The 18,100-nt window shown below is 40.5% G+C and overlaps 1 protein-coding gene across 1 annotated transcript in view; it reads right to left on the bottom strand.

Moving 5' to 3' along the window:
- Positions 1-2,058: 2,058 nt before the first annotated feature.
- Positions 2,059-18,100, bottom strand: part of glud1a (glutamate dehydrogenase 1a) — a 23,200-nt gene continuing 7,158 nt past the window's right edge. The window contains exons 2-13 of the mRNA XM_070840479.1: positions 16,055-16,135; positions 14,563-14,618; positions 12,744-12,807; positions 12,169-12,263; positions 9,670-9,849; positions 8,427-8,564; positions 7,923-8,060; positions 7,481-7,561; positions 7,211-7,334; positions 6,763-6,854; positions 6,525-6,587; positions 2,059-5,670 (exon numbers count right to left, since the gene is read on the bottom strand). Of these exons, the coding sequence (XP_070696580.1) occupies positions 5,551-5,670; positions 6,525-6,587; positions 6,763-6,854; positions 7,211-7,334; positions 7,481-7,561; positions 7,923-8,060; positions 8,427-8,564; positions 9,670-9,849; positions 12,169-12,263; positions 12,744-12,807; positions 14,563-14,618; positions 16,055-16,135 (1,232 nt within the window). The 3' untranslated portion in view covers positions 2,059-5,550. The remainder of the gene's footprint in view (positions 5,671-6,524; positions 6,588-6,762; positions 6,855-7,210; positions 7,335-7,480; positions 7,562-7,922; positions 8,061-8,426; positions 8,565-9,669; positions 9,850-12,168; positions 12,264-12,743; positions 12,808-14,562; positions 14,619-16,054; positions 16,136-18,100) is intronic.

Genomic DNA, 18,100 nt, shown 5'->3' with positions numbered 1-18,100 from the left:
TGATAACATTATAGAAAGGATCCCTACAGAGACAGACCTGGAAGATCCTTTCAGTTTAACCACAAACAGCCGTTATATCGCTCTCTGCAAAGACTCCATTGACAAAAACAGTAATTTTACCTCACCTGCAGCTAAAAAATCTGCTAGTTTGAGGCCACACTGCTGCTGCTCTCGTGCTGTGTTCACACTACGAGCGACAATGTGTTGTCATATGAGTGATTTTCAATGGAAGCTGTGACATGAAGATACAAACTGACGTCCAACACTTGTCGCATCAGGCCGGCCATATTGCTGTAACAAGTAAGAGACAGAAGTCAAAGCTAATGTTCTGAAAAATGTGATTTTAGTGTTCAGAGGATCTGTTGGTCCTGCATTTACTTCGGTGTCTGTGGAGCGAAACAATAATATGGGTTTAAGTTCACTTCTTTCATTGGACTGAATACACTCCATGGATGTATGAAGACAACTGGATACAGCGTAGGGCTCTGCTCATTCCTATGAAAGTTAGTTAAAGGTGCATGAAGCCAACTTCCCTGGCATAAAACTACCTGGATCTTCCGAATCTTGGGCCCATAGAGCATGGCGCACTAGCATCTGGAGCAGTAGTTAGTGCTACTACGCTAACTTGAATAGGGACAACATGATTTCACTGTGCAGCTCTGCCAGACTTTCTAAACTTTATCAGACAGAATAGATCAAATTCTGAGGGTGAAATGAGTCACTTCGCAGAGGTTGTGGCTATCAAAAAATGTATCCAGTGATTTACAGATGCTTCCTTCATTGTCACTCTGTGGGAAAAAGGCCTTTGGAGCCCAATGGCATCATGTGACAAGAGCATGGTTGTAATTACACGGCTTTACCGCTATTTCTTCCTGTGGGCTTGGATTAAAAGAGATGGCCCACTTCAGAGTTGCTTCCTGTATCTGTGTTAGGTGATTTAAGAGACCAGCAGCAGGCCCGAGTGTCTCCAGTCTCCAGGAAGTGTGCCCACCTTTGAAGCCAATTTGACATAGTGGCCAAACCAAGTAAAGACATGTTGCCATTGGGCCCACAGAGCTACACTGTGAATGAGAATCGGGAGATACATTTTATTTTGAGTGTCACAACCTGCGAAAGGACTCATCTCACAATCGTTTGATATATTCAGTCCAATAACATTTGGAAGGTTTAGAAAAGACATTTTTATCATCATTCAGGTTAGCAGGGGGCCAACAGGAAGTTAGCTGGCTTGGCCGACTGAACAGATCCCCGCCCCCAACGCTGTGTCTGCTCTCTTTTAACATCCACGGTCTGCATCGTGTCTGACAGCCATGTTGTGTACTTGAAGTGTTCCTCAGAGCCATAGCAACAGTAACTGCAGAACTGTTACATCGCATTCTGTTGGAACCTCTGACCCATCATTCCATCAGTGACATCATCGGTTGCAGGGTATAAATACAGGCGTCATTTCAGACAAACTCATGCTGGGTCGAGTCAAGACAGGCCCCAGGAGTCATTGCAAATGAACCGCGAGCTCGACATTCTTCGCCAAGCCAACGACACGATGGAGCAACTTTGTGAACATAACAAAAAACTTTCACAAAACTACCAGACGCTCCGCCAAGAATTTAAGGCGCTTAAGCTCCTCAATAAGGATCTGGTATGTGAAAATGAGCTCCTCCAAGGAGTTCTTTCTGAGCAGGCAGAGGACGCCATCTGTGGGGAGGTTGATGTTTCTGGAGAATCCGTCCAGAAAATGTCCTCTCTGTGGAAGAAGTTCGTAAGTTTCATCACAAGTGGCTCAAGCAAGATGTCCAGAAGAGACAGCGACCCCCGCGGTAAAGACACTGATGGGAAGCAGGAGGTCTACGAGAACATGGCAGCAGATATGACAGACGACGCCGTGCCTTCCTGCTCCAACATGAACCTTGATGGGTGGGTGAGTTCGAGGTACCAGCTGGCCGATGAGGATGGGTTCCCCCTGGAGTGGTCCATCTGGAACCTGCTGTGAAGACTCTGGCTGTCGTCCCTATGCCTCCAAGTTAACCCTAACTAAAAATAAACCCCACAAAAACGCACTTGAACATGTGACTTTCTTGGTCTTTATTTTGCTTTCTTGGTTTTAACAAAAAGGCGTAAAAAGTCCCTCACACAGAATCCCAAACAGTTTTGACATAATACAGTTTCTTTTAACTCCTGACTGTAACAAGCTCCCACCCTCCACCCTGAGAGATGAATCTTTGTTTCATAATCAGGTTCCAGGTGATAGCATGAAGCCTTGTGGCACAAGAAAGTTAAATGTTAAGACCCCGACTCAGACTGGAGGACTGCGGACTCCAGTGACCAGGAGTAAACTCTGATTTGCATAGTAAACGTAGAGGAAGTTCTGAGCTTCATGTCTCAGCTCTGTCACATTGTGTCGCCAAGCGCTGAACATCCAGGTGAAACTTTTAGAAAGTTCAGCATCAGACAAATCTTCAAAACTCAAACTGACCACAAGTCTTTAAACCTGGGCCCCTTTTGCACATATTTTCGTGTTTAAATGACTAGGAGTTAAGGAGAAACAGTCTTTACATAGCTCTCACCGGACTCCATTGACAAAAAAAGTAATTTTACCTTCAAGGACACAGGACATTGTAACACAGTAACACAAACTGATCAAGGCAGCAGTAGACCAGCACCTCCTGTGTTCTGCGAGGCAAAGTTACTGTTTTTGTCAACAGTCTGGTCAAATTCCAAAACCTTTCGTACCTACCAGTCTTTTGGAACCGAAAATGTGTAAAAATAGGGCCCAGATTATAAAATACAAGACTTCTCCTTTGAAGATCATATAGAAGAAGTCTGGGGGCTCCCCTCAGTGTCTGTTCAAAAGCATCTTTTACCTGGAGCTCAAAGCCTCAGCACACCGCCTGACCAAGACGGATTTGAACCTGCTTGTCATCATTTGGTCCTTTCACGTGTGAAACTTTGGGGGGAATTGTTCTAAACTGACTGTTGTCACAGTATATCATTTTCATGCACTTTCTTGAGATTTTTTTCAGGATCTACTCTTACTACATTTTTGTGCCGTTTACACACAACTCTTTGTAAAAAGTCCTGTTTTTTGACAGAAGTCTGGTTTGGTTCAGACTTCCCACATTACTGCTAATCAGCTTCTACCTACAGGCAGAGAGTTTGTACTTTAATGTGATTTTTGTCTGATGCAGAATCATCATCCGAACATTAGACGATTGCCTAGTTTAGCTGCATAGATTAGCATTAGCATGAGCTGAAACTGTTGTTTTTTCTGGGGGGGGGCGAGGTTGATTTAAAGCCAACTTTATATTTGTGATGTGTGATGTGTTTGATATGTGTGAAGTGCAGACAAGCTGATCAGGAGCTGAACGACTATGCTAGCAGAAGAAGCTACAAGTTAAAGGGTCACTCCAGATGTTTTTCATATTTTTACCAAAACATCAGCAGTTTTATTTTACTGCTCAAAGATCTCTGTTGAGTTTTAGACATGAGGAGGCAGACACGGGTTTACATTTAAATGTAACTGCTGTGTGGAGAGTTAGTTACTAAACTTAACCAACCACTGACTGATGGATCATCTCTCTTTGCAAAATTGATTTTATATAAATGAAGTGAAATCAGCTACTGCCTGAAGGAAGGAAATCAGTGTAAAAACAAACAAATGATTTGGAATTAAAACATAGAAAAACACCTGAATGGTCCTTTAATAAAATGACTGTAATCCCAGTAAATATCTAAGCTGAAGTCCTGAGGCACATGTGCACTGTGTCATATAAAAAGAACATAAGTCTATCCAGGCTTTTCACCAGGAGACAAGCGCGTGGACACTATGTGGCCAGAAGTACGAGGACATCCAACATGTGGCTGCACCAGCCTCCACTCTTGACTAATACATTTATACCATTACATTTAGTCATTTTAATAATCAAACAGACTTTTAAATCATTTTCCAGCAAACTCAAAACATTCTATTTCCATCCTCTTCAGACTGATTTTACTGTAAAAACTTATTCAAACAAAACAACGGAAAAAAGAGACTGGTCTTTGGTTTAACTTTAACAGGTACATTCAGACAATTATTTTGGATTGACAGCAAATAAATATTCAAGTTTTTTGAGGACAATGTTTTTAAAGCATGAATTCGTCCTCTTAGATGTACATCTTTTCTTTTTTCCATCTCATTAAACTTTGACTGAATCTTTGGCTTTTGGACTGTCGCTCGGACAAAGAAACACTTGGGGACGTTACTGTGGACTGAATCTGAAACATCACTTAAATGATTAATCTTGATAATAAACGGCAGATTATTAGTTGCAGCCCAAGTGAAAAATACACAATTAATTTCCCTGAAAAAAAGACCAAAGATTTATTTTTCTTGTTTAGTTTGAAAAGTTTAAAATTTCTTTTCATCTGTAAAAGAAAGATAAAATCATCCAGTAATTCACACAAAATAGAGCAAAGACTAGTGGATAAAGAGAATATAATTTAGTGTTTCTCCTTTTCCATCTTGTTAAACTATGATGGCACATTAGAGCCACTGTAGGGGAAAAAAATAAAGTGGTTAAGTTACAGGATAAACTATATTTTCTGAAACTGAAGTGGTAATTTATATGAGGAAAAACTCAAATTACAAGAAAAAAAAAAACGGTGTTCCACATCGCCTCATTGGCAGTTTCTCTTCAAAGTCTGTATGCTTATGACGGTGTTTCATTATTGCTAAATGTGATTTCATCCTATAGTCTGACTTGATAAGGTCTTCTGCAGCAGGCTGAATACACAGCGAGCGTCTGCGCCAAAAAACCCAAAAACACAGTTTCTGAGAACACCATTTTTTACTTGTAAATTTGTAAATTTAATCTCAGAGAAACTTCATTTCTTGTGAATTTATCACTTTAATCTCAGAATATCCAAGTTTCTTTTCTCACAAATTAATCAAAGAATCTGCATGTTTTGTTTTTTGTAAGTGTGAGTTTTTTCTCTTAAATTTACCACTTTAATCTCAGAAATTACCATCCTCCCCTTGCTCCATAATTGTATGTATTTATTTATTAATTTTTTAATCTACAATGGTCCTAATACACCATCAAAGGAAACATTTATCTAGTCCAAAAAAGAACAAAATGAGCAAAAGGACACTGAACTTTGTGTCCACATAGTTTTGGCCACATAGTGTGCTGCAGGCAAATGGTGACACAGTTTCTTTGTGGTGTTAAGGCTTATTTTCTATATATTTCTACAATCTCTGCATATATAATTATAAAGCAGCATGGCGGCATTAAAGCTGAGAATCGAAGTCTCTCTGATTTACTTTCATTTCTCATGTGAAGAAGAAGACGCAGACGGTAAACAACAAAACAGAGAGATTCAGACTTTTCATTCACACTGCTGCAATAAACTGTAAACGCTGGAACCTGTTTAAGAAGTGCTGAAGAAACAGGACAGGTGACAGGTAATAGGTGACAGACAGACAGGTAACAGACAGGTGATAGTAACAGACATACAGACAGGTGTCAGACAGGTGACAGGTAACAGACAGACAGGTGGATGGAGGTGACTCTATGTGAAGATGAGGCCGGCCTCGCTGTAAACCTGGAAGACCTTCTCAATGGCATTGACATATGCCGCCGTCCGCAGGTCCAAACCCAGGTTGTACTTGTTGGCTGTTCGCATGATTTGCTGCAAGGGGAGGGGTGATGTGGTTAGGAAGGGGTGAAGATGTGGAGAAGGACACAAGAGAAAGAAAATAGAAAGAAGTTTAAATGTTGATGGTGATACTGCTGTTTTTTTTTTTTATCAATTAATGAGTAACTCTGCTGTTTTTAAACATGGGCCCCATTTATACACATCCTGGTGTCTAAATGACTGGTAGGTACAAAAAGTGTTCAAACTGGTCCAGTAGGTCAACTCAGCCTACAGCTGCCATGTGGGCAACTGCACCTGATCAAAGTACATCCACTAAATGTGCTTATTTTTGCCACTGACAGGCTCAGATTGTTATTGTAAGTGATGTTATATCACGCTCTTCAAAAACTCCATTGACAAAAACGTTTAATTTTACTTCACAGAACACAGGAGTTGCTCGTCTACTGCTGCCTTAGTTTGTTATTTTGTTTGCATTGTGTATACACAAATGTGTGTGGGATCTGAACTAAACCTTTAAAACACCAAATTCACACAATAACAAAAGCAACTCCTGTGAACTGTGAGATAAACCTCCTGTTGTTGTCAAAGGAGTCTGGTGTGTTTGAAGAGAGCACTGTAACGTCTGTTTGTGGTTAAACCAAAAGGATCTTACAGGTCTGTCTCTGTAGGGATCCTTTCCATAATGTTGTCAGACACATGATTTGACCTGACTTATGAATTGTGTATGAAGTGACTGTGTGTTCGCAGCCTCCTTCAAAGCTTTATAGTGCTCATAGCTCATTGTTAATCTGTCTGGCTTCTACTGATCAGGTTCTCTCTCACCACTAAATAAACACAACATCAGCGTTGTTCTGGTTAGTGTGTGTGTGTGTGTGTGTGTGTGTTACCCTGGCAGAGCGCTCCATAGTGAAGGCCAGACCTGAGTGAACAATGTCCTTCTCCGACGCTCCCTGCAACCAAAAACACGTTATATGTAACTAGCAACGCAAGTAGTAGTAGTAGGACTAGTGGTAATGCTGATAGTACTAGTCATGCTAGTAGTAGTGGTAGTGGGACTAGTAGTGGTGGTGGTACTGGTTGTAGTACTAGAAGTAGTAGTAATAAAAGCACTGTGTGTGTACTCACAGAAATTCTGGCCTGGAACTCAGAGGTGGGGACGATGGGAATGGCGCCGCCATGTTTCCCAAACTTCCTCTCTAAACTCTCCTGGACCGACACTGTGGAGACAAGATGGAGAGATGATGCATCACTGAACAGAAGAACAGACTCTTTTTGACAAAATAAGATGATTTAAGATTTAAAGATGTCCCTTTGGGCTTTTAGAAAAGACAAGTCATACTTTAGTCTAAAAGATAATAATAAAGTAATGAGTCAGTTAGTTGCAAATACATTTCCTAGTGCACCATCAAAATAAAAGCCTCCCCTGGTTCTCTAGTGAGACACCTTTAATGTGAAGCAGTTGCAGAAAATGTGTGTTTTGTATTTCCAGTGTTGTTAGAGTGCCATCACCATGGAAATTATCCCGGTCCCTCTGTATTTATTTGATGGACTGACTTAACTAAGTTTCACTCACTGAGCAGGTGGTAGTTGGAGTCTCGCTCATATTTGAAGGTGAGTCGGCCATAGCTGACATGATTCAGATTCTTCAACCACTCAAAATACGAAACAGTCACACCGCCTGCATTCAGATACATGTCCTGACAGAGGAGAGAGGAGGCAAGGTCACAAGGAAAGGAGGTGAAGAGGCGACCACAGTAAAAGTCCTCAGAAACAGAATAATACAGAATTCTCATTGGCATTGTATGTTTTTTTTTTTTTAAAATCAGTGGTAACGTCAACTGACCGGGATCACCATGATGTTTCTCTCCAGGAAGATGCGGTCGGCCTCAGGTGTGGTCGGACCGTTGGCTCCCTCTGCGATGATCTGAAAGTAGCGCACATGCGAGCTCGGTTTACTGAGACATGATGGGAAAACAGGCCAGCAGAGACAGTTCATGTGTTCACATGCACGTAAGTAGCCAGATTTCTGCATTAAGCTGATTTCTTCAAACAAGAAACCTAATTTCCTCAGCTGGACGTCTCCAGGAGAAAGGTGATATATTGTACACGTTTACATGTTTGTAATTGTGTAGTTTTTTTTAACATGTGAGATCATGTGATATACTTTCAATACATACATACGTACATATACATAGTGTGCTATAAATATTATCTAATATATCTATATTATCTATTGATGTTTGAAACAAGAGTTCAAACTGATTGTGTGTGTGTGTGTGCATTACCTTGGCCTTGATGTTGTGTGCGTTGCTCTTGGTCAGCTGTTTCTCACTGGCGGCAGGGATCAGGATGTCACAGTTGGCCTCCAGGATGTTTCCTTCGTATGGCGTTGCATTTGGGAAGCCCACAATGGTCCCGTTGGCCTGCAAACCAGAAAAAAACAGTTAATTGTTAATTTGATATATTAACAGCAGATTAAACAAATGGAGGCTTAGAAACAAATACAATTAAAAGGCCAAATTATACACAATGACTCAGACAGACTAAATAAAATAGAACTACAGAGAGACTATGACATTAACTATGACACTAACTTATTAACCAATCAGGTTTCATCGTGTTCAGTTCACTCCCTCCTCTGTCCAATGAGAAGAACTGAGACTGAGACTGTAGCATCACTGGTGTTCCAGCAGGTTTCATACTGCTCTTTTATTTATTTATTCCATGTGGCTCAATTTAGAACTGCAATACTCAATTTCTGTTCCCATTCATCTATCATCAGTACAGACCAGTTTGTAGTCCTCCAGCTCTTTGGGGTCGATGCCGTTGGGGTTCCAGATGTTTCCATCCATTTCTCCAACTCCAACGCACTTTGCTCCAAAACGATGAAGGTAACGCATAGAGTGAAGACCCACGTTACCAAAACCCTGCAGACACATCAGAGGACACACTGAAACCTGTGAAAAGTCCTCTGTCCTCTCTACAACGCCACATGAATCCATTGACAAAAACAGTCAGTTTACCTTGCAGGACACGAGTTGCTGGTCTACAGCTGGATCAATCAGTAAGTTTGTGTTATTGACTTGGTTAAGATCCAACAGAATATTTATATAACAATAACACAAACAAGACCAATGAGTATCATGTTTTTTGTCTTTGAAGAGAGCTAAATAACAGATGTCTACTGAACCAACTCCAACACTTTTTATACCTACCAGTCATTTAGACACCAGGATATGTACAATAGGGCCCAGATTTAAAAACACAGGAGTTGTCTGACCCTGGAAGTCACTAGGAGGCTGTCCACCAGAAAACTATAAATCTAAAAGCATGTGTCATATGTATGAGTTTTGTTGTGGGTCAAACAGACACATTTAATGGCTGAACACTTGTGGCTTCAGATGAGTCACTGATGAGTCAACACTGAGGATTTTAGGGATGATGGGATCCATGAAGACCAAAGGATGGAAATAATGATGGGGAGGAAGAAGATGGGGAGTCCAAACTAACCTCAGTCTCTGCTGTCCCCAAAGAGATAATACACATTAACTGTGTACAACCATCTCAAAAGTCTAGAGGGGACAATTGTTTGATCGTTTCAAGAGGACAAGTAGAGTTTCTCTTTAGACCTTTGGATCTGTGGACCTTTGTTAAAAAAGATCTCCAGTATGTTTAAACATTGGCCCTATTTGTACATATTCAGGTGTCTAAAAAGTACAAAAAGTAAAAAGGACTGATAAAATTCACTTCTTCCTGCTCCTTTTCAGACTTGAAATATGTATTTATGCTGATTATTGTGATTTTGCTGTGAGGACTGTTTATGTCATTGGTTATGGTTTTAATTTTCAATGTGTTCAAACTAAAATCAAATCTAAACTGAATATTTTTGGGGTTTGGGGCGGTTGTTTGGAGGGACAGTTGATGACATCACAATATAGTGATCAGCATTTTTCACTGAATCTTTCTGATGCATTACACCAAACGACTAATGGGCGATGAAAACATGCCCTTGTCCTCCAGGACAGAGCGTACCTGGATAACGAAGGTCTTGTCCTGGAAGCCGGGACACATCCCCAGCTGGCTCATGTAGGCTGCCTCGTTGATGAAGTTCTCGATGCCGTGGAAAACCCCTCTGCCGGTGGCAGAGATCCGCCCGTGGATTCCTCCCTGACTGATGGGTTTCCCGGTGACGCAGGCGTGAGCGTTGATGTCCTGAAGGAAAATAGACAGACCAAGAGGACGAGAGATAAATAAAATGGGCCCCCAGGTGTGAAAAGTGAAGCCACTTCTGAAGAACCTTGAACCTGCATTCTTCCTAATGTCCAGCATAGGGCGACTCCACTGGCTCCAAAAAGAAGTCTTGATTGTATGGAAGTCTATGAGAAAATGAGCCGACTTCTAACTATTAATTATCTCAGTAAACATTTTCCTAATGAGTTTTAGGTCTCATTCGCTAGTTTAAAGTCTTCTTTATCACAGCAGGATGTTCATTTAGTAAATTATGGTCCCATTTAGTGGAAAATAGACCAGGAAGCAGGGGAGGACTGAGGGCAGGACTACCTTGTGATTGAAAAGTCGCTACCATGACAGCCTTTCAATCAGTGCGTATCCATAGCACTGAGTACATTTAAACAGCTGTGAAAAGTTCACAGCTGTTTTCGTCATAGAAGTTTGACCCTTTCACAGATATACGTTTCACAGTCATATCCTTAGCCAAGAATAGCTGGACAAACTTAGCCCCTTTCCACACACACATAGTTACCCCAGGGTTAACTTGAGCTGAGGACTGTAAAATTCAATCTGCTCTTCTACCAGCCCTGATTAAATGTTTGATGGAACACTAAACTTTAATGTCAACATTTTAGGATGTGTGATGAGACTGCTCTTGAACACCTTTTAGCTCCACGCTTAGTTGATTTTCAGGGGATAACACTGCAAACTCAGGGCTAACCTGCTCCAAAGCAGGGCCAACAAGTCCTACGATAAAGTTGGGGTTAGACCACATGTTCCAGGACTGTGCCAGTGTGAAAGCTGTCTTAGCCCAGGCTAAGGGACTGTTAGCCCCAGGCTGCGTGCAGTGTGAAAAGCCCTAAAGCCCTTAAAGGTAACATTTTGGTCGCCTAAAATGTCTTGTTCAACGTTCAGTTGTGCTAAAAGCCTCTCTAAGGAGTCAGCTGCTCCGTTTTTTCTGTCTGACGGAGGGGTAAAGCTGTGAGAATATTCTAAATACAGTATACACTTAAACTGTTTTTCTATGGTGGGCCTTTTTTCTTAGGAGGCTAAAATCAGTGTTCCTGCTGCCCCCATCCACAGCAGTACATTGCTTAGCATCTGTGCCGAGAGTAGTGCCTGTTTCTCCAAACTACTGTAGGTAATACATTGACTATGCAGAAGGACCTCAGACAACCACACTTTTAAAAATCTGAACTGTACCTTTAAATAAAAATACTAACACCATGCTGCAAAAACACTGTTACATTACCTGTTACCTGCACTGAAAATGTTCAGTATAATGAGTAAAATGCAGTTAAAGTATTGAAGTAAAAGCAGTGGGAGCAGAAAAGTGTCCCCCTGTGACTGTTGTACTATTATATCTTCTATCATTAGATTATTATTCCAATCATTCATGGAAAAGCAGGATTTTACTGTTGGAGTTGGTTGAGGTGGAGCTCGTTTTGAACTATTTAGTATCGAACTGCAGCTGATGATTATTTTGTGACTATTTTCTCCACCAATCCATTGATTATTTGGTTTGTAAAAATGATGAAAATAGTGAGAAATGGTGAGCCAGAGCCCAAAGTGAGTCCTTCACAATGCTTACGACCAACGGTCCAAAGCCCAACGTTATCAAAAACACATTCAGATGAGGAAATGCAGCAAACCTTTACACGTGAGAAGCTGCAACCAGGAAATGTTTTTCCAGGAAAAATGACTTCAGCCATCATCAGAATAGTTGGCCCAGTCTACTCAGTGATTAATGGACTGATGGTTTCAGCTGGACTCTACAAACTGTTGTGTTGAGTTTACAAAACATTACATTTAGAAACTCTTCATGGGTTTGCTGTAAAAATTTTAATCTGTAAAGAAACTAAAACTGTCAGATAAATGTACAAGTAAAATGTACAATATTTACTCTGAGCTATAGTGGGGGAAAAGTAGAAAAACTCAAATGAAATACAAATACCTTTAATTCAGATACTTGAGTAAATGTACTTTAGACATGTTTTAATTTGCCTAGTAACAAGGCTCTTTCATAGAAGTTTTCACCCAAACAATAAATAATGAACGAGCTAATTCTCTATGATTCTGTGTCATGATATTGGACAGCATTACACTAAACCTGAAGTTTGTTTGAGCTGCCAAGATTTCAAGATGTTTTCAAGAGGTTTGAATGAACAACTGATCAGCAATTGATGTCAAAACAAAAACCAAGAAGCCGCACTCCCATTTAAAAAGATTTTTAGGAGAAAAAGACAAAGTTGAACAGTCACTGATTGTCAGTACAGATCCACAGGCAGAGCCGAGACTCACATAGTGTCCCATGGTGGTGGCGAAGGTGTCTGCGATCCAGGACATCTCTCTCTCCCCAGTGCTCATGTCTGGAGCAGGAACATCTATGCCGGGCCCTGCAGGGACATACACATGCAAGTGTTTAGTGTTAAGGTAGTTACATTTTTTTTTAATTCTCATTTATTGCACAACAAAGACGACGATATGACACGAAAAACTTCAGCTGTGTTGTTCAAGTGCGGAACAATTCTGACTGTAAACTAATCAGAAAATCTAAAATAGGCTAAATGTCTCTGACTTGTTTTGTTCAAGCAGAAGAAGTTATTGTGCAGAGAATTCGTATGTTACAATATATGATGAGTTAAATGGAGGTCCTAGACTGTGAATTGTTTTGGAATCATTGACATTATCATAGTACATTACTTTAAAAAAATGTTTCGTTTTATTTAAATTTGATTTTTACATACTGCCTAACACTAGTGACAACCAGCCTTTTTATTTGTTATTTTAAGTTTTATAGAAACTAGAATACTTGAAAGTGTGCGTGGCGCTCCCACTGTGCTGCTCGGCCGAGTTGTACTTGGTTGTTCACTCACCAATGAAACCTTTCTTGGCGAGCTCGATGGTGAATCTCCTGGTGATTTTTTCTAGCTCAGTGTCCTAAAAACACAAAATTCAGCAGGGTTAAAACACAAAAAACTGTTTTTCACATTTCGCTTTGTATCCACATTAAAACTACGAGATACAATGTATTAATTTGTGAGTTTTGAAGGTGCTGGTTGGTTGATTATGTTGCTTTTGGAGAGAGCCAGGCTAGTTTTGTTTCTGCCTGCTTCCAGTCCTTATGCTAAGCTAAGCTAAACACTCTGTGTGTTCAGCTCTTAGCTGAACACACAGACATGAGACTGACTCCCAACTGAACATCTAAATGCCAGAAAGAAGGAGGATAAGAGTATTTTGATGTTTAAGATTGCTCAAATAATCCTTTAAACAACAACAACAGGGTTTCTGAAGTGTTCACCAAATCAAATGTAAGACTTTTTAAGACCAAATTAAATGTAATCTAATACCAGTCTCATGATCACTCTGGCCACAGAATCACGGAATGGACAAAAAGGCATAATTATTTATCAAATCCATAAATTTAATGACATTTACATCACATTTTGTGCAGATCTTCCCAGCAATATATAACAAAAATTCATAGTAAAATAATTACAACAATAATAAGAATTTTTGTTGAATCTACTTCCTGGAATTCTTCCATGTGAAAAGGTCCGAGGTCAGGCTGCCTCACAGAGCTGCACGTGTGTGAAGGCTGGTGTGTTTTTCAGGAGAGAAAATGGTAACAAGCAAAGGTCAAGCAAACATTTACACCCCCCAGAGAGAGAGAAAGTCATTGACTCATCATGTTAGATAGCGTGAGTGAATCCCGGCGTCTCCCTGCCAGCTGATGGCTCAGCGTTTCCTGCTGGGGGTTGGCGTGGGGAGGTCAGATTGAGACTACAGTGCTATCAGCAGTTAAAGGAGCATGCTGCTGTTATTTCACATGGTTTAGACAAGAAGTTTTTACAGCCCGACACCGTGGCCTTCTCAGTTGTATCTGAGGCCTCAGTTACTCCTCCAACACTCATGTACTGCTAACAGTGCACTGCAGGAATCTGCTGCCCACAGCAAACTAGCTCTCTTCCTGCTGAACATGGATCTCTTGTTAAAAATGTAGCGTTATCAAGAAAGAAAAGAAAGGTCCGCCCATTAGGACATGTTGATAGTGAGTTTACTGCGTCTTTTTGAATTCTAAGACGCAGGAAGCATACCTAGCAATATTGATGGAAATAAAAGCTAAGGGAGCTAATGATGTTCATAGAGCTAAAAGCTAAGAAAGCTAACAGAGATTAAAGTAAATGGCACTAATAGAGCCCGTGTTCCACGATGAGAAATTACTGTTCAGTTCCTTGTTAGAAAGGGCTGTCTAACAGCAAGGTAAAGCAGTGAAAATATATTTTTTTTTTTGAAGAGGCTAAAGTCTGTTTTCCTGCTGCCTCCGTCCACAGCAGTTCATTGTTTAGTGTCTGTGCTGGGACTCCTGTCTGCGTCTCCAAATTGGGGATGTGCTGACCTACTGTAGGCAATACGCAGACTAAACTAAACGTCATGCCATGGGAGGCCTGTGAACGTTACAGCCTCAGGGAGTTAATGAAGGCGTAGACGTTAAGCCATGTTCACTACTACTATGGGCAGGGAGACTGATGATATCCTGATCTGCTGTCACACAACCACATGCTCCTCTGATACAACAAGGGCAGACTGTTCTCATTTGGTTCATTCATTCTTGTCAAATTAGTCCGATTTTTGACACCAACCCACACCAATTATTTGTACAGCTGTAGAAAACGCATGCATGTTCAAACTTACAGAATATTTCTTCGGGTTGATCTTCACTCCAGCTTTGGCTCCACCAAACGGCACATCTGAAACAAATCACTTCATTATGACACCAGAACAAACATGTTGAACTATCTTGGGAAGACCAATGTCAGCTTTACACCATCGTTGTGAGGACATAATGGCTCCCATAATTTCAAAGGACAGTTTGGGGGGGTTAGAATTGGTTTTAAGGTTTGGGTTAGAAACAGGTGTAAGTTTAGGATCCTCTTGAACTACATCATGAAAGTAGTTATGTGTAACAGCAAAACATAATTGAATTGCAAACTTCACTTAAGATTTAAGTTAATCCGTTACAAATACTGAGTAAAAACATGGAATTAAGTAACAGTTACTGCGGGTGAAATGTGGGTGATTACAACAGGTATTTACAGTGATGTTAAACACCACCTTTTATGTTGTTAAAAGCTGTTAAACCTGCTGCTTTTAATGACACTCTTCTTCTGATTAACATCAAAATGCCTTTTCCAACCCCATAAAATTTTGCCAAAATGCAGCTTTTTAATGGCATTTTTCGAAGAGTAATGAGCTCTTTCTTCTGTTTTGTCCAGCCAGTGAGTTCAAAGCTTCTGTTTTTAGAACCTTTTAGCTCTGATGCAGTTTCAAACATTTATTAGAAAAGTAATCAAAGAAAGCAATCCCAAGTAATAAATTACATTACTTTGTCAGCTACATCTGTAACCTATTACATTTCAAAAATAACATAAGGGCTAGGCACAATGTAACAATCGAAAATCTGCTACTAACAAAATTATTATACATTTAAAACGGGGAATATGTTTCTTTTGTAATGTCATATTGTTTTAAAAAATGTGTACATTTAATAAAATGGTTGCAGGCACTGAATCATCATTACATATCTTTCTATTTTATATTCTGCATTATTGTACATTTTTAAATTGCGTTGCAGAGGATGGCAAAAAGTTAAAATATTTTGACATTGGCCAGCAGGGCCATACACTGCTACTATTACCAATATTCTCTACAGGCCTCACCTCTGATTGCACCTACTATGATGGTCTTAACGATGCACATTCATGTGAATGCCCACCTCACAATGGCTGTTGCATGGCAGCATACATTACTAGGATGCATTATTATGAGGATAAATGTATTTTATTCACAGCATTCCTGCATTGTGAGGACATTTTGCCTCATCCTCCTTCAGGTGAAGGTTAGACATTTACTTGTGAAGGCTAAGGTTAGAATGAGGAGCTAAGGAATGCATTACGTCAATGAGTGTCTTCACAGCTGTAGAAATCCAAGAATGAGTATGTGCGCATGTCTTTGTATAGTTATGAGAACAAATTTTGGTTTTACACGCCTGCATTGTGGGGATGATCTGTATGGTCCCCACAACTTCAAGTGGTTGTTTGAGGGTTAAGACTTGGTTTTAAGGTTGGGGTTAGAATTAGGTTAAGGTTGGGGTTAGAGTGGTGTATGTGTGTGAATGTGTACTTACCAACGACAGCACATTTGTAGGTCATCAGCGAGGCCAGAGCTTTGACCTCATCCACAGATACGTCTGTACTGTAACGGATGCCTGAAACACACCAACAGTACAACAGCCAGGAGTTCATGTGTGTTCAAGGACTGAAAAAGCACCTGATCCAGCCTGAACCAGGTCCAGAGTCTATACTTTGGAGGATATTTAAATTAAAAAGCTCAGCTGCTGTTAAGTCCATGGTCAAAATGGCAAAACTGCAAATGACAGATAAATTCAAGAACCAATTTTTTACATTTTTTTGTTGAAAATCAATTTTTCCTTTTGTCCGGCTCATTATTGAAATGCAGCGTCTCATGTTAAAGACCTGGGCAACATCATCCACCTGGACGACCTTTTTTGCGACCATAGACGTCTGACGTCACCCGTTGGTTTGTGGACCGCCGTCTTGAAGCCTTGGCTTCATGGTAGTCAGCATCTTGGTTTTTCCAAAGGTCTATCCATCCACTGGGATGTGCAAATAGTTCACTGCTCACACACACACACACACACACACACACACACACACACACACACACACACACACACACACACACACACACACACACACACACACACACACACACACACACACACACACACACACACACACACACACACACACACACACACACACACACACACACACACACACACACACACACACGCTAGATGCAGCAGATGTTAACTACTTAAAACTTCACTACATTGTTTTTTTTTTTCATCATCGGGCAATTTATTTTGCTTTTATTGCTCAAACATGTACTACTTATTGGACACAAGCTCACATCTTCCGTCCACCTGGACCATGTGCTGCAGCAGGAAGAGCGATCTCCAACCTAACCTTCATGTCTTTGGACTGTGGGAGGAAGCTCATTTTCTCATAGACTTTCATCCAATCAGACTTCTGTTTGAAGTTAATGGAGTCGTCCCCAGCTGGACTTTAGAAAGAATACAGGTTTAAGCCTTTGCACTCTGTAATTCAAGTGGTCCGTCTGTGCCTACGTTGGTATTTTTGCTTAATGTGACATCATTTCTTTGAGTATCTTCAAATGTGTCACATCCCTAAAATCTGTACAACCTCAGCTGAGATGTTACATAAGTTAATAAACCATAATTATTGATTATATGTTAAGTCATTATATTGTACTGGAATTGTACCATGACAATTGAATGAAATTCACTGACTTGACTTGACATTAAATTTGACAAAATAAACACAGAAAACATACTGATTAAAAACAATTCTGAATGTAGAAACATAAACAAAGTATTTCTTGACACTCCAAAGGGTATTTACATGTTTTAGTTTTTGAGATTTTCTAATTTTATGACCAGAGTTTGACAGTGCATTGCCACCGCGTTTTGTACCACAAGTAACATAATTTAACGATGTCATCAACTTGCAACACAGGCCTGCAATGCCAAAACTGATGCCTTAGCTTTGTGCTGCTGTAAAAAAATACTCTGCTTACCATAGTTATTATAGTATTGTTATTTTAGATCGATTTAAACAGGAACGTGCAAACAACACCTCCCATGAAAAGGGGCAGGGCCTGCCTGCTGGCTTTCTGTCATCACACTTGTGCATTAACTTCACTTTCCAGACACAAACACTTCTTTGTTGACTCTGGCTGCTGCACATCTCGCACATGTTCCCTGAGGAACAAATGAAATTCAAAGCTGATTCTGACCAGTCATACTGGTTGTGACACCAAAGACCAGTCTATCATCTGGTCTTTGGTGTCATAATTTTTTAAGGCCACAGAGTGAAACAAAAACATTTAAAGCCTACAAACAAATAACTTGACTTTCTAACTAGCAAGACAGTCAGCTTAAATAGCTGCTAGGGGACAACTGGCTAGCTGGTGTGTCTAAGTTAGAGGAGCTGCTGGACAAGATGCAGTGTGATGGACAGAGGCAGCATGTTAGCAAGGCCAACATGTGATGGAGACATGTCACTGCAGCCTCATGGGCTGAAGGGGCTGCTGACTTGTTAGCTGGTGTTAACTGTAAGGTTAGCGT

Source organism: Pempheris klunzingeri, chromosome 12, assembly GCF_042242105.1.
Source record: "Pempheris klunzingeri isolate RE-2024b chromosome 12, fPemKlu1.hap1, whole genome shotgun sequence".
Taxonomy (NCBI): domain Eukaryota; kingdom Metazoa; phylum Chordata; class Actinopteri; order Acropomatiformes; family Pempheridae; genus Pempheris; species Pempheris klunzingeri.
The sequence above is the reverse complement of the archived record's forward strand: the minus strand, read 5'-3'. Positions and strand labels throughout refer to the sequence as shown.